The sequence below is a fragment of the Lampetra fluviatilis genome, chromosome 36 (genome assembly GCF_964198595.1).
Source record: "Lampetra fluviatilis chromosome 36, kcLamFluv1.1, whole genome shotgun sequence".
NCBI lineage: Eukaryota > Metazoa > Chordata > Hyperoartia > Petromyzontiformes > Petromyzontidae > Lampetra > Lampetra fluviatilis.
In genome coordinates this window covers 7,064,418-7,080,981 of record NC_136310.1, presented here as the reverse complement: position 1 = coordinate 7,080,981, position 16,564 = coordinate 7,064,418, and the positions used below count along the sequence as shown (strand labels likewise).

Below are 16,564 nucleotides of genomic sequence, written 5' to 3'. Positions count from 1 at the left end.
CATAACCCAGAATGTAGAATTTCGTTGCCACTGCTCTGTCCAGAGGAATTTGTACCGTGCCCTTCACTCAGTAGAAAGCCATCTCATTCTATAACAGTGATTCAGGCAGGAGGCGATGTTATCGTGTAAAGTACAAACTGAAGTTTAATTTTCATGATGCTAACACCTAATGACACAATACTATGAACACAGACACAGTCTTTGAGTTGTATGCATTTATGTTGAACTTCTTTCGCACCGAATGTAGCCAACCGCGCTGATTGGAGATGCGGAGTTCATACGAGGAGTTGGCATGAGCTAGCAGTTGATAAATTGATGAGGTGCCTCTTGGCCCTGGAGGTACTTAGTGCCTGGTTATATTAAATTTAACTCCGTCCTGTTGCGGGCACTCAAGAAACTCGTCAATTTGTTATGAATTTTACTTTATTGCCGGGCTGGGGCTCCGGGTGGAGGGGGGTGGGGGAGCCGTGTAAATTTTTTAAAACTTTATTTTCACCTCGCCTGCTTTTGAGAGAAATCATTAGTGGCACACCGCTTCTTTTCCGGAGTGTTAAGTTGTTGTGTGGAGTGATCGTCTGGGTAAATGTCAGCCACGATACTATACGAGGTTTTCGTTTGCTTTGAGAATTCCAGAAAGATGCTTTTTCGCCCGTGTGCCATGAATCCAGTATCAAAATAAATTCATGTAATCCTATGCTTGCAGTGGTTGATTGCTGGCAGGTGCCACCAGACAGTGGCTTGTTCAATTCGGGGCATTGGGATTTGACTTGAAACTCCGTCTGCCAAACTGCACTTGTTTGTAGCCAACAAGCTGGTGTTGCCCATCGCCGGAGCCCACTTGGTCTACACGCTGCAGCCGCACGAGCCGCTCGCAAAGGCACTGCATCTGCTGCCCGAAAACTGCCCTCTCCCCGGCTCCGCGATAGTCCCCGGCCTGGCATCGGCTCCGGCTAACTCCGGTAAGTTCGTGCGAAAGGCGCGTGCGAGGGCGCACAATCTGCGTTCGCACGTACATGACACACGCGGGCGGCTTAGTTACGCACTTGTCGTTTGCCACGACGACAATCCGACATTGTCCGAATGGGCCCGCTTCGTTATGCCTCCTCGCCGTTGTGTTTTACTTTGACGGCGATAATAGCCGCTGCGGCTGCTACTTTTGCTGATGATGTTGGATTCATTCTCTCTTGACTTTCGTGAAGCCCCGTCATGCTTGCACTCTGCGTGTATTTGAAAGAAAGAAAGAAAAAAACATTTAATTCTTCTACAGCTAATTTGTATAGATGAAATAAATCCTTAAGTGCTGACTTGGCAGGGGAAAACAAAATTCAGAAACTAAAAGTGAAACGGACCAAGCATCCTTCGTGAAGCGAGCAAATTGCAAAATTTGGTGTGTTATGAAACACCAATCGGAGCAAGCAGTCTGTAAGAAGGTAAGCTTCTGATTTTATTTTAAAAAACGATGGCGCTTGCAGATGTGCTTAAATAACCACGGCAAGATATTCCACAACTTAGGAGCTGCTTCGGAAACAACACTTCCCCCCCCCCCCCTTAATCGAATCTCTAAAAAAAATCCATCCCCGTGGTTTTGTTGCAAAGCGCAACAACAAAAGCGTAACGGAACGCGCAAAACTCCGGCCGGTTACTCACGGTGGAACACAGCGGACGGAACAAACTTTTGTTTCTTCCGTTCGTTGATGCTGCTTGGCACTAAAAATGATGCATCGCGGTAAATAACGTTCGCGGAGGGATAAATCAGACGGCTTATTGCAGCACATGCAAAGGACGATCCACGTTGTTGTGCGACGGGATCATTACAGTCGATCAAGTGGATGTGTCTGAATGCCGCAAAGTGCCGTATAAATTTACCGTTACGGCCCATTAAAGCAGAGCATGTGACCCCCCCAGTGTGTTCTTGCTAATCTTTATAGCCCTGTGCCGCCGTTGGTAAGGCCACCTGTGTTGTTGTTATCTATTTTCCGGCCGTGCAGTTGTTGTCCTTGTTATAACCCTCCCCCCCCCCCACACACAACTCTTCTCCGAAAGAAGATGTAACACTTACAAGATCCTTAACATTTGGATTCTTCACAGTTATGAGCCAAGACACGGTGCGACTCATTAATTCTCTGCTCGAAAACGTTACCTCCGTTGAATGCATCAAGATTAATCATCCAGGGAGTGCAGTCCTCTTTTTTTCTTTTTCGATTGGCGGTCTGCAGTGCTCTTCAGACACATTGTACCAGTGTTGGTGTCGTTAAACACGTTGTGTCTAGAAACCCAAAAAATCTGTTGGCTTTTAATGAACAATGTCCAGAAAGGCATATTCGTCATCTCTAGTAATATGCTTGAATCGTCCCGCATTGAGATATCGGAAGCTAAGCAGGTTCGAGCCTGGATCGGGTTTGCTGAACATAATGCATGAAGACTAAAGCTGTATTATTTCAGCCGGTAAAGCTCCATTTAAGGCAAGAAACTCTTACAAGGACAACCACGGCCCAAGACCGTCCGCAGTGGTGGCAGTTACCAGAGATCGCAGGGAGGGAATGGGATGGTTGTCCATGCCAGGTTGTAATATGTGGCTAAGTGCCGGTCGGCAAAAGGCAGTGTTGCAAAATGCACTGTTGTACTATTTTCTGCTTCCACAGCTATGCTCTCCAAATTCACCGACTCGCACTGACCAGCATGGTAAAGCTTTGCCAAATAAACCGCCGTGAACCGCAAGGCCCTCATCCAGCAGTGGATTGGCAGAATGGTTGTATGTGTGCAGAAGTGATATGCTTACATCTTCGGAGGAGCAGAGCACTCTGTTGTACATTTACAAGTTCCACAGGCCACATCGAGGTCACGATCATGATCAAAACACAACGGCGAGTGCTGAAGCGCATGCGTGGCACTGTGTTAGTACACTGATATAATAAAATTGTTCATTATTGCAGAATAATTTGAAAAAGAGAAACACTTTGTTTCGGCAGCTCTTTTACCATACAATGCCCTAAGCCTAACTGAGCCATATTTATGAATCTTAAAGATTCAATGGGAATGCATAAGTCTCAGACTTTCGGACTCGTTTATTTAGTAATCAATGGCGACATTTACAACTCAAGATAACCAAACTAAGGGGATCTGTAAATAACTCCTAAGAGGCGAGAGAGAGAGAGACGTGTGGTTTCCTTTGCCTGATCCGAACGCTCGGCCCGAATGCCACAAATTGTCCTGAAACGAGCAGAAGCTTTGTGTGGTGTCACGCTCTCAAGATCAGACCCCCTTAGCAATTTATCCTGATGACATTACGTTTCTTAATAGTAATAATGTAATAAAGGATTAGGGGCTGCAAGGGCAGGCTGAAGGGTGGGGGCTTGGGCACTAGCACTGTCTCTCACCCACTGATGCTGAATAATTGTCCCTGTGATTTTGCTGGTGTCAATGTCACTAAGAGACACTGCTATCTTTTTAAGTATCCGTAGCGCCACCCGTTCTACAAATGGGCGACTCGAGCACAGGCTATAAGGATGCTTTTACCGATTGTCAACCATTGATGTCTGAAGTACACACTGTCATGTAGTTTGCTTATGAAATGAAATAGTTTCATGATGCTTGAGTGACTTTTCATTATGCTAATCATGATAATTGTGTCCTTTGGAACAAAGAGCTGAAATTTTTTCCCCGTAAAAGCGTGTAAGGAGGTGCATTCCGGGAGTTACACTGAGATAGGAGGGAGGAATAGATGTCGATTAGAGGACATTCGCAAGTCAACGATGTGACAGTCACCATCGCGAAAAGTGAGTGGGCTTTGCAGGACATGTCGCGAGAAGGAATGATGGCCGGTTGATGGAGACTAATGACAGAGTGGCATCCGAAGTAGGGAACACGTCAGAGACGAATGGCACGCAGCTGTTAATGCTGCGGTAGCCGGTAGTCTCAGCAAAAGCCGGCTTATCCCAGGCAAATGTTTTCTACATCTGGAGATATTCCATCGGATGAGCAGCAGCCAGTCGCTGTAATCTCATTTGCGCCAGGACGTAATGCGAAAGCGTACCGGCCCAGATTTCACGTCCTGTGACCCTCATGCTTTCCCACTATTCTGCATAATCCCCGGAGTATGGTCGCCTACAAAATAAAGTGGGGGACGAGGATGAGGGTGTTGCTCGAAGTAACATTGGTAGCCCCGGGAGATCACGGTTCTCCGATTTAGTACAATTGCGCACGGCCCAATTGTGGTGACTGCACCTCTGCTCAGATACCCTTACCCAACGGACCCCAGCAGTGTTCAGCTGACAGCTTGTTAATTAACAGGATAAAAATTTACCACACTCGGTCAATTGCAAGATGGCCCGGAACATGTTATTGCATTCGAGAAAAGAGTTAACCATTTGCGTGTACGAGACATGCTGGAAATTATTCCATCGTAGCGCATTAAAGTTAGAGATCCACCTCCAGACATCTTGTGGAGTTCTAGCCACATGCTACACATTGCCTGGCGGAGAAGTTTTGCTGGGAGATCGCCAAATTTATTTGAGTGTGGGGCACCGCTTGCATATCACACCAGTGGGTAGCCATGAAATCGTCTCTAGATTACTGAGTGCTGTGGCTTTAAAATGTTCGGCTTCTAAAATGGCAAGAGCATAATGGGACCTAAATGTACTCGAAAGCGCCAGCGCATTACGTGAAAGAGGATTATTTCGTACTTTTGTAGGATTTCATTTTTACAATGGTCATTGAGACTCAAACTTTACGCCCATCCATCCTACCCACAACGGACACTCAAATCCGAATATGTGGATACTGTGAAATGACTAATTATATCTTAGTGTAATTAAGTATTCCTAAACACTGTTAGAGATAATTTCACGTCGTTACGGGCATTAAACCCATATGTTTTTGCATGTCAATAATGCAGGTTGCATGTGCCGGGCGGTGGTACATGGCCTGTAATAGAACACTGTCTAGGCGAGGGTTGGTGGCTCGCACAAATGTTGCTGCAAGACTCCCTCCTCGTGTGCGTCGATGTGCCATACCCTGGTTTGCTCGGAGGAGGCAGTGTTACGGGTGTGGACTAATCTCCATCTGTTTCCAGCTCACATGGGGATGAAGTGTTGTCCCATCTCACAGCGTGGCTTTTCTCCGCGCGTGCGAGGGGGCTCTCATTAATTGGCTGAAAACATCTTTATATATAGAGGGCTGCAGAGCTCGGACTGTTATTGGTGCCGGCTCACCAACTGGCTGCCTTTCCAGTCTTTGGTCCCTCAGCGATTTTGAGGTGCAATTTGCACAAATGACGACGCTATATTGAACAAAATGTCATGATACCGCCTATTATTTAATTTAATTTATTTCTACGTGACTTCGAATCTAGTTTGATACCCCTTCCTTTCATTCGTCACCTGTAAAGATAGAACATTTAAAATTATAATTATAACACAAGAGGGGTGAGGGCTTACATGGAAGGACTGAGATGGCACAAGAGCCAGATCAAGTGCCAGTACACCCTAATCTGCTCTGCATTCATCACGGAAACGCTACGGAGATAAATGGATACATGCCAACGCACGTAAAAAAACAGCTCCTTCACACATGAAAAGTTGTCTTTGCTGTGTCATGAATATATTAAGATATCTAAGTTGTGTTTTTTTTTCCTTCAGAAATTTGTTTGCTATCTTTGGGCGGCGACACGGCCCAGCGGTCGCGTGTTCGCTGCTTGTTGTGGAGGTTCACGGTTCGGATCCAGTGGCTGCCCTGGCTAATACTGCGGGCGTAATCATCACATAACTACGCACCGTCTGCTTCACCTTGTACTTTAAAGATCCCGTGGTGTCATTCGCAAGAGTAGGCCGTTTGTGTGCCGGCGTCACGGGTCTAAATTTGCTTATCTAATGAAATTGAATTGATAAGTAGCAAATCATCGCCGCCTACTGTGGAAACTTAACAGGACCCTCCTGAAAAAGAGTCCCGAGACTCGATGAAGCATTTCTGGTTAAACAAGCATAATAATATTAATAATGAACTGTGTCAATCGAAACCTGCACCACAAAAACAAAGATATTGCTAAATGCTGCTTCCCGAATAAGTGTAGCATGTTAAGTGGCAGAGGATAACGTGAGCCAATTGAACATAGATTAATACAAAAGAGAACATGTGGAATGAACCAATTTCCGAGATCACAACAAAGTTCCCAAGCATCACAATCTTAAATCACTCAGCAATGAACATCCCCCTAATGTCTTGTTCACTTACTTAGAAGGTAAATATAGATCTGACTGTTTATTCTGTGCAATATTCTCTCCGTGTCCTGTGCTGGTAAGCGTTTTGTTCTGTGGTTTGACATCTCTGTTTTTCTGTAACATCAGATTGGGGGGGGTGGGGGGAGCGGACGGAGGGCGGGCGGGGGGGGGTGTTTCCTAAATCAAGTTCAAACACCGCACCAATTTTGTTCAATATTATTTGTGTGCAATCTCCGTTGATTGCACGAAAATGTATTTTTCGAACCGGCTTTCACCAACCCGCTCCTGGACATGTTGTTTCAAAAGTCACACGTTCCTTCGTTTAGAAAGAGGAAAATCATACCACACAGACAGACAGAGACGAGCCCACCCGTGCCTTCTGAACGCTCACTTTCAGAAGGTCTGAATAACATGTTTGTTGTTATAATGTGTCCCGCTTGCTTTTGATATTAACTTTGTTTAAAAATTCATTATTAATCGGCCGTGGTTGATGGACTGCTGGATGAGAACTTGCCCGAGCCGCTGCCATCCACCACGATCCCCGTGATGCAAAGATCCACCGAACGCCGGCACAACGAGCCGAACTCCCCGTTCCAAAATTTTCGGCGGATGTCCTCTTCGGACGCTGTTCTATTCTCTCATTGCCATTCCATCAAGGCGCTCGACCATGGATCCATCCGTCCCTTTTTACAATATTGTCTGTTCCACCCGAGCATTGCTTAAATCCGTGCGACATCAATATATACATTTGTTATTTGCCCTGCCCGTGCAAAAGAAGAATTGATTATCCTATGACGGCCATGTACACCAGGGCGGTATTGGGGGAAATTTTTGCTGCCAACATTCATTGGCAGGGCATTCACCATGAATAACTTTGCCAACTTGGATGGCAGTGTCACAGAGTTGAAAAATATGTTTGAATGAACGATGATTGGTCTACAGAGCACACAACCTTGGGAATGCATGTGACCTCATTGGAAGTTGCTTTCCTGGTTTCACACTGGAGTGAAGGGGCGATCACATTTTTCCAGATTTTGGCAACCACGTGTTTTTTTTTACAAAAAAAATATCGCGGCAACTATTGCCAGCGACGATTGTTGGCAGCAATTGCCATAATATTTTCGCCGCGTCTTGCGTGGCCTTTAGAAGTGCTGTAACAGTCGTTGCATTACATTCCTTCAGGTGATGCCCTGTTGAAGCCAAGACTTTTGAAGTCCAGTCCCTGCTTTCTTGACCACATCACGGTGACTCTGCCTCCGTCGCTGGAGCGATTTGAGGAAACCTTGCTGAGCCTTCTCAATCAAGACCGACTCAACGCGGTAAGAATGGGCACTCGCCAGCATACACCCTGTATAAACTAAACTAAGCTACTTTTATCTTACCAGGTAAGGCCCACTGAGCTATATAGCTCTTTTTCAGAAGCAACCTGGCCACAAATGATAGCCCAACGAAGTGGCTAGTCACGTGGAAGTTTATAGCAGCAATATACTCTAAACGCTTGTTTCTAAATGTCGAGGGAAAAACAGGAGGACCAGGAGGACATTCTGCATGACCACAGGGAGAGAACATTGAAACACCAAATATATAGGCGTCAGGGTCGGGATCGAACCCACAGTCTCTTGTATGCCAGGCAAGGTAGTTCACATCTCGCCACCATAGCATATCTATAGTTTGAGCAGCAGAGAATAGCACAACAAAATCAATCGTACTGTACTTCTATGCTCCCGCATCTATACTCCCCGCCTTCAATCCGCACTGACCAGTGTGGTGAAGTAAGGTTAAATAATGACCCCCCCCCCCCCCCACGATCGGCGCAGCATCAGGAAGCCGTTAATCCAGCAAAGGATTTGGCAAAAGAGCCGTTGGCGTGCACGTACAATGTCCATAGGCCTCTCTTTCCCCAACACACGTCGTTGCTTTATTCGGGCTCTTACAACAATGTGGATTCTGCTCGCCGATCACGTGCATGTACGTTGAACTTCTTTCGCACCGTACGTAGCCAACCGGGCTAATCGGAGGTACAGGAATCATTCTTACGTGCGAGCCCTCAGAGCTGGGCCGAACATTGTTTCGTTGAAAACAAAATACTTTTCCTGACCACCATACCATGCGGTGAACCTCAAGCCCCCAGCCCCTCACGATTATAAAATAGACGCATTTACGTGTGTCTATCAACCATACAACGTCACGAGATTATATTATATCCGTCAACAACGACACCCCGCCTTTGTTGAAAAATGCATAACGCGTAGCGTTGCTTCTGGTGACCTTGTGCACACAGTTACAGGACAGGCTGGATGGATGAATAGGACAACGATATCATATAAATGTGTGTGTGCGTGTATATTTCCAACAGGTTTTTTTATTATTGAAATATATGCGTCAGCTTTGATTGATCACGGGGCCCTCCTTGCGAGACTCGGCCGCACGTGTGCTAAAGGAGTGCGATTTTGAGCCCACACTTCCGTGTGTCGGGAGGGAACGCGCACACGCACGCACGTACGCGCACGTACGCGCACGCACGCTCCCCGCTCATTAAATCTAAAGGCCAAAATCGAAAGAACGGCCAGACCAATGACGCCAGCTGTCGCGCAAATCTGGCAAGGGAAGCGAGCAGGAGTCCATTAATATCTCTTCTCCGTGTGCCTTTTTTTCTTTTCTCTCCGTGACAAATATATATATTTTAAAAACTTTTTACACATGCTGTTATTTATTTAAGCAATCGCGCGCAGTTTGATCGTGCGGTCGAAATTGTTCAACAGAAAAAAAACTTTCTTCTTCCAAATACTTCTACACCCCGGTGTGTTTCAACAAGCATGCTAACCTTTTGGAAAAATATACAAATCCTTTCATGTATATACATCAATGAAGCTTGATATTTATAGCAAAGACATAATAATTTTTGAATATCTTATTGAAATGGCATCACCGCCTCGATCTTCACGTTCTTCGTCTGCTTACAAGATGAAACAACGCTTTAAATAAATATACGGTATCCACTGATTGACGTTTGCGAAATTGTGTATGTTGATTGAAGTTCATCAGAAACCTATTGAAGCAGGAAGCTGAATTCATCCAGCCAACTGTTTATCATAGGCAAGGTAACAGTCCATTGATTCATCCAAGGAAACTGATACTCACACTCACAATGCATGCGTTGAATCGTGCGTGTAAGAAGTAATTAACTTAATTGTACGTAAATGTTAACTTTAGGCGAAGTAAACAAACAACAACAGGACAATTACAAGGGGACACACGACCTGTGGATGTTGAGCAGTATGTTTATTGTTTGAAATTACAATGTGTCAGAAATGGGAATCGAGAAAATCATAATAAACAAAATGGGCCGACAAAACAGATACTGAACGGACAAATAAGACGGTACAAACAAGACACAGAGAACATATTCTCGAATCGAAAGTTGACCCTGAATCCGTGAAAGTCAACGGAATCATAGCGGGAGAGTGATGTGTTCTGTGTGCAGTTTACATGCAGGCAGGATTAGTTGGGCGGTTACACTGACATGCACTGCTTTTACAATCAAATCGGTCACCTGTACATTAACTGGGTTCTCAGAACAGCTCGTTGATGGTCTGAATCCGACCACAGTAGAAATGTCTTGGGCAAAATGTGTCCGTGGTGATGAGCCAAAAGAATTCACTGCTGGGAAGATAGGATCTCAGGAGTGAAGGGGGATTAACACATTACACTGTATGTTTATAAGATGGGGAAAAATAAAGGAGAACTCGTGATTTGAACACAATATGGGTCCTGCAATCAAAGGAGGAAGACCTAAAGCCAGATGGTGGGATACTATAACAGCAGATGTAGGTGGTCATGAATTAACGGTGTGAAACCTGTGGTTTCTGGCAGAAAGAAGTAACGCCAGGGTCTTGTGGTATCAACAATTTTTACCCACGATAACATCTTGATTTTGATGTACTTTGTATAGACGTCTAGTTCATAAGGCCTGTCTTCGCCAGGCAAAAGTTTTCAGTAAATATGATGATTCACCTGATATGATTTTTGTTTATCTACGATTATACACGAACTACGACTCCAAATATTTGTAATTTTCTGCAAAAATTGTTGATGACTTGATTCAACTTCTTCGGAAACCGTTCAATTGAAAGATTTCGTAATTTTTTTTATGAGAAAGAACACAAAAGTGTTTTACTTAATACTCTGAGGGGAAGCTCCTATCTTTTACCGTTTTCGAAATATAAAATGCCAATATTTTAGTTCAAACCCGCTTTCATTCAAAATATCTCAACAACAATAAAAGATAAAACCAATGGTTCTCGCTTGAATTTTATTTTTCGTTTAACGCTCTATCAAATGAAAAAAACCCGCAATCTTATATTTTGAACTGTTTCTGAATGACACGCACAAACATTTTTATGGGGCACTTAAAGTCGACATTTGGTGGCCTTAAAATGACAAATCTCAGATTTTTATATTTTTCCCTGTTGTTTGTCCTAAAAGCTACATATGTACCAAATTTAAGCTTTATACCTTATCGGGAAGTACCCTAGAGGTTTCAGAGACATACATACAGATTAAGGTCTTTATTTATATATTCAATGCATGCACCCTGGTTATAATATATACGTTTAAAATTACCTAACAATGGCATGCTGTACAAATAGAGAATTGTAAGTTCAACATTCCATTGGTAACATGCTGGGATAAAATCAGGTCATCGGTTATGAGGTCACTCTTTGGGTCATCATTATTTTTTAATAGGTACATTCTTTATTTTTGATCCGTGACATTGTGGCAGGCGTGGCCACAAATCGCAAATTGCGAAGTCTGGGATCAACTCGGCACATCTTCCCTCGGCGGGGCTCAATTTGGGTTTTGAACGTTTGTCATCTTTCCTATAAACTCGTTCTCACCAACAGGAATGTGGAATTTGCACCACCGTTTCAGAATTGGCAAAAGGGGGGTAAGCACTGACTGTCCCACTTGTTTGAGTAAGACAGGCATTCATATTTGTGTGAATTCCATAATAGAGGCCTTTCGAGTTAGATCGCATGAATATAAACATGTCGTTAAAACCGCCACCACCCGACACAGACAATTTTCAAGGATTGTCATGTGAACAAAATGTGCCAATTGTTTACTAGTTCAGCACACCGGTGTGTTGGAGAGTAAACCCGCAGCATTTACAATTCGAGAACCGTGAAGTTTCGCCAGTAATTACAAAAATTAGCATCATCAGGCGACAGCTAGACTTGTGGAGAAATCCTCCTGTTTTGGTCTTAAATAGAGGTCGCGAAAGCCTACGTGTTAAAGTGTATGATTTCATTCAGGGTTCAAAAGTGGCCAGGTGGAGCGGTGGCTTTGCGGGATTACGCACCGTACTATCATGAACCCAGCCACATGAGTTTGATTCCCAGCCATGGCTGTATGTACATATAATGTTGAACTTCTTTCGCACCATACGTAGCCAACCGTGTTAATCGGAGGTGCTTTTATGAACTCCGGTGACATTAGTTCGATTTCCAGCCACGGCTGACATCGGTCACGAGCAATATACAGTGGTACCTCGGTATACGACCGCTTTGTAATACGTCGAATTTGGTATACGTCGTGTTTTGATGAGAAAAAAATGTCTTGGGATACGACATCTTGCTTGGGATACGACGTCTTGCTTGGGATACGACGCGCTTGCTAGAACTTGTATGGGTCTGGATGAGTCACCGCGTACCCGCGTAGACCCTGTTCACGACTCCTCCCCTTCCTCACCACCATCCTCGTAGGCTATCAACTCCTCTCGGCAAGGTAAAGTGATGTTAAATTATATTTTTATTTCAATTTATTTTAATTTATTTATGCATCTATTTTAATTTATGTATGCATTTTAGTAATAAGTAGTGTCTAAATTATTTTTTACAACCCCATTAATGTATATTATGCCAAACAAAATATCATTTCTTATACTCTGGAACGGATTATTTCCTTTCCCTTTATTTATTATGGGAAAAATTCGTTTGGTATACGTCATTTTCGGTATAAGTCCTACCTCCTGGAACGAATTAACGACGTATACCGAGGTACCACTGTATATTTTGGTCCTGGCTTTACTTCAGCAACCCTCAGTGGCCATTGCTGTGAACTATATTAATGAAATCCCCCCCCCCCCATTATGGACACGGAGTGGGGAGGCCTTCCTCCAGCAATGGATTGACAAAATACGTAAATTGTTACTATTAATTATTTAAAAAGATGTCCACATTTCATACAAAAACATTTTTTTGAAACCACCCGTCAAGTTATAGCCATTTTCTTTCCCATTTACTGTTCTAATATTGCACTTTTTTTATTCCCTAATCGGCGAAAGCTTTTAAAATATTACTTTTTCTATTTGAAATGATATGATTTCTTGCCTTTTTTGAGTATTCATAAATATATTCAATCATTTTTCTCTGATGTGTTATGTCTGTCATGGAAACGGTGTGTTTTTTACTTGATGAAAGCCCACTTAAGAGCTCCTTAGCTCACAGGGTACTGCAGAATAAACTGGAACTGAATGGATTGAGTTTTACAGGATGCGTGTTCGTTGCCTGCGCACAGAGTTTGTTGAATGTAAGAGCTCCGTTAATTGTGGCCTTTTTTTTGTCGAGAGTAGAAAGGGACGTGTGAATCGGATAAAGACCATTGATCGCTATGGCCTGGGCCGTGCACCTATTGCCCAGACATCACCAATTCATCGTTCAAATTGTACATACAACAAACTGATCGATTGCCATAAACCCAACGCTATCTTTAAAAAAAACAAATGTACATTGCGGTAGTGTTTGGGGTTGTTTTATTGTCTGAAAGCTTTAACTAGCTTTAATGTGCGCGGAAATGCCAACATACGCTTCTCACAAGTCCATTGTCAGCAGCAACTCACTCAAGCAATGCAAGCACATGATCGTGTTACTTTAAAGTGACCTAATGAAGGATCGTTATTATTTAACTTAATTGTACAGAATGATGAACAGAATGATTTATGTTGATTAAGCCACGTGTACCGGTAAATACAGCCTTGCCATTTAAAATCGTCGATTTATCTCCAAGCAGTTCAACAGTCAAATTCCTATAATTGTTCACACATTTTAAGCCCGGGGTGAAAAAGGTTGAAGTTCAGCTTTGCTACCCTCCATGGGCACCTGTGTAGGTGATCATTGTACAGTCACACTACCCAACAATGACGTAGGGAGCCGTGGTGCAGTGGTTAGCGCATTGTGCTATGCATCTTGCTGTCTGAGTTAGATGCTCAGCCACGGTTAACATCAGTGACGAGTGACATCTCAACGAGTTCTTGGCGACCACCATCCTGAATAAGAGTCGGTGAGGCTTTGCCTGTGTCAACAATTGTAATCATAATAGTGCCTTGGATTGTTCGATTGATTGCATTTTACGCGGGGAAGAAACCTTCAGCCTTAAGCTGATTTCCAAAAATGACCCCGTGGAGGAGCTTGGTGAACATAGGGAAGTTACAGCATAAAAAAAAATCAAAACGGTGCAGAACACTGAGTGGCAAACACATTCAAGGAGAACACAATTCAAATCACACGCCGCTCAAGTAACAATGGCAGGTAACACGGAAATATAACGACTGGCATGAGGTTCACCAAATCACACGCGCAAGCGAAGGGATATCTTCCATGATAGCTGTGTCCTTTAAGAAAGCTGCTAATACCAAATGTTGTCATTTATATTAATGTTATTCACGCCTTCCTGTTCCGATGACGTGCGTGTGCATCATTAGCTTTTCTTCCGGAGTCAATCCCGAACGGAATCGAATCGATTCCAAATCAGAAGTAGAAAAAAAAAGTAAAAGGCCATATACGTTAAGGGCGTGTGGCACAGTTTGACGCCGGCTATCGTGGAGTGCGGTCGTGTCGCTACAGTTCTCTGCGGTGAGTAAAGTTCAATGTCTTTGAAAACAGCAGCGCTACGCCTCTCTAAATAAAATTACCGCGAACCGCTTGCGCGTTACGAGATTCAGCGGTGAACGGAACCCCCACCCTGCAACGTAAAGACATCTCAGGACGGGAAAGGGTTCACGTCATGCTTTGCCATCCACGTTCATAACGCTTCGGTGCGTGACTTGACGGCCGGTGCGCGTGGCAGGACGACCGCATGCCGGACGGACACACGGTCACCGTGCAGGAGCGAAGGCTGCACATCGGGGTCCACAACGGCTGGACCTTCGTGCAGGACCCGCAGGTGGCCGTGCTGGTGCCCGAGTGGGACCCGGGCAAGGGCGGCGCAGGCGGTGTCCACAAGCGCTCGGCGTCGCTAACCCGCACAGGGTACGTGCGGCCTTCTCGGACACGAAGTTGCGATTGGACACTTTTTTATATGTAAAAAAAAAAGTGTAATATTGCGTCGTACAAATCGTATGTTTTGTTTATGAGCCACGGGTGGTGCTTGAAGTTCAAGCTCTTGACTCGGAATCCGAAGGTTGCACGAGTTTATGATATTGTTTGGGGGGCTAACTCATCCAATTGTGAATCATAATCGGTTTCATTTTAGGTCAGATGGTGTGGGTATGACGTCAATCAGAGCTATGCGCCCGGCACAGCCAAGCCAATCAAGTTGTCTCGTGGGTGGATGTGCCGATTGATTTCGCTTTTTAGCAAACCGGTAATGTTAAAAAGCGAGTAAAAATGTGTTCTATTTTGTACGAAGTTTCGCTCGACATTGCAACCAGTATCATCAGGTGTTTGCAAAAGCTCAGATCTTGAGTGATTGGCACATTTGCCCAGGTGACAACTTGATTTGTTTGGCTTTGTCGGGTGGTGGAGGGTTATCACTGTGATTGACACCACACCTACACACAATCGAACCTAAAAATAAACCAATTATGAATCATATTGGTTGTCAAAGCCTACGTGTAAAATCATCCTATCAGCCCCTTTGGAGATGCACAACTAAGTACCATTTTGTGGGAAGTTAATAGTGGTGTCCTCTTTTTGAGAGATTGATCCCTCTCATGGGGAATGTGAAATAGCCACATATGTAGCACGGTTGGCTATGTGCGGTGCGAAAGAAGTTCAACATACATACTCATGCGTGGCCACTGTGACATGAATGTTGCAGATATCAGGGTAAAACTTGGACTTAGGGTTTGTGCTGCAGGTGGTAGACATACCTATGGGGTGGAAGAGGGGCTTAATTATGAAATGTGTACAAATATTACATACATATATTATAAGGAATGTAAAGTGGATGCAGGATGTTGGTTTTTGATGGATGAATATTTTACGGGCAGAATCTAGTGCAATTTCAATTGTGAGGCTGAAACGTTCACAAAATCCAAAATTTTTGCGAAAGAAATTGAGGGTTCTAATGAAGCATTCCAACACCTTCGTCTTGTGTCAGCAGTAGCTGTAGCAGGGGGAAAAAAAATAAATCACATCAAATGACCGTCATATTTTGTTACAGTTATTTTTATATCTTGGATTTGCTATTCTAGGTTGGGTAATTGGGCTCATGTGATTCCACGTGGAGGAGGATGTTTTAAGCAAATCTCATTTACAATTTTCTGGTCAATCCAGAGTGCAAAGTCTCTTACTTTGTCTCTTACTTTGCACTGCGCAATGATAATGGCGTGCGAGCTCACTCACTCACCGACCCATTGTGCTCAAGCGCATTTTAAATCATTCGGAGCTCTTCTATTCATCTTCCGTTCAACTCTGCGCATTTTGTGACAATAAGGCCACATTACGTAATTTTATTCCCGAACGGGCTTAAGCCGTGGGCTCGTAATGCATCTGGACAGCAATCTTCTAATGAAACAATAAATCCCCCCAGGTGGCGGCCGAAGCCGAGATCATTGCATAGACACAAGGTTAGGACATAACGATGCCTTGCCTGCTGGATGATGCGGTTTCATCGCAGGAAGAAAATGATGCCGTGCAGTGTTGTCCGCCGATCCCGCGTGCCGCCGCTGTTGACTGGTAATCACCCCCATAGCCGCGCTGCCCGCCTTGTTATCTTGCCACCTCTGAGCGTGCGTTTCTGAACTGGCAATGTTTTTCAATTATTTTCTTTACTTTTAAGAACCTATGCCCCCCCCCCCCGTGCTCATTATGTAGCGTAAGTATGTCATGTGTCCTTTTCATGACTTTCAAATGCATTCGGTACGTGTGGCAGAGTATACCGGCAAACAACAACGACGATGGTGGTGATGATGCTTCTTGTGTCCATATGTTTTAACACAATTTTTCTTCAACCAAATGACTCTGAATGTACCCAATCTCATCAGATCTTGGGAAGCCAAGCGTGGTGGTTGGCACTGGTTTAGTACTTGGATCGGTGACCACCAAGGCTTGCCCAGATGGTTCTAG

At 44.2% G+C, this 16,564-nt stretch overlaps 1 protein-coding gene across 6 annotated transcripts in view; it reads left to right on the top strand.

The window, feature by feature from the left end:
• The window catches only part of NPHP4 (nephrocystin 4), a 285,849-nt gene that overhangs the window by 71,900 nt on the left and 197,385 nt on the right, over positions 1 to 16,564 (top strand). For all 6 annotated transcript variants that reach the window (XM_078873295.1, XM_078873294.1, XM_078873296.1 and 3 more), the window contains 3 exons: positions 804 to 959; positions 7,398 to 7,534; positions 14,343 to 14,524. In XM_078873295.1, coding sequence (XP_078729421.1) covers positions 804 to 959; positions 7,398 to 7,534; positions 14,343 to 14,524 — 475 coding nt within the window. The remainder of the gene's footprint in view (positions 1 to 803; positions 960 to 7,397; positions 7,535 to 14,342; positions 14,525 to 16,564) is intronic.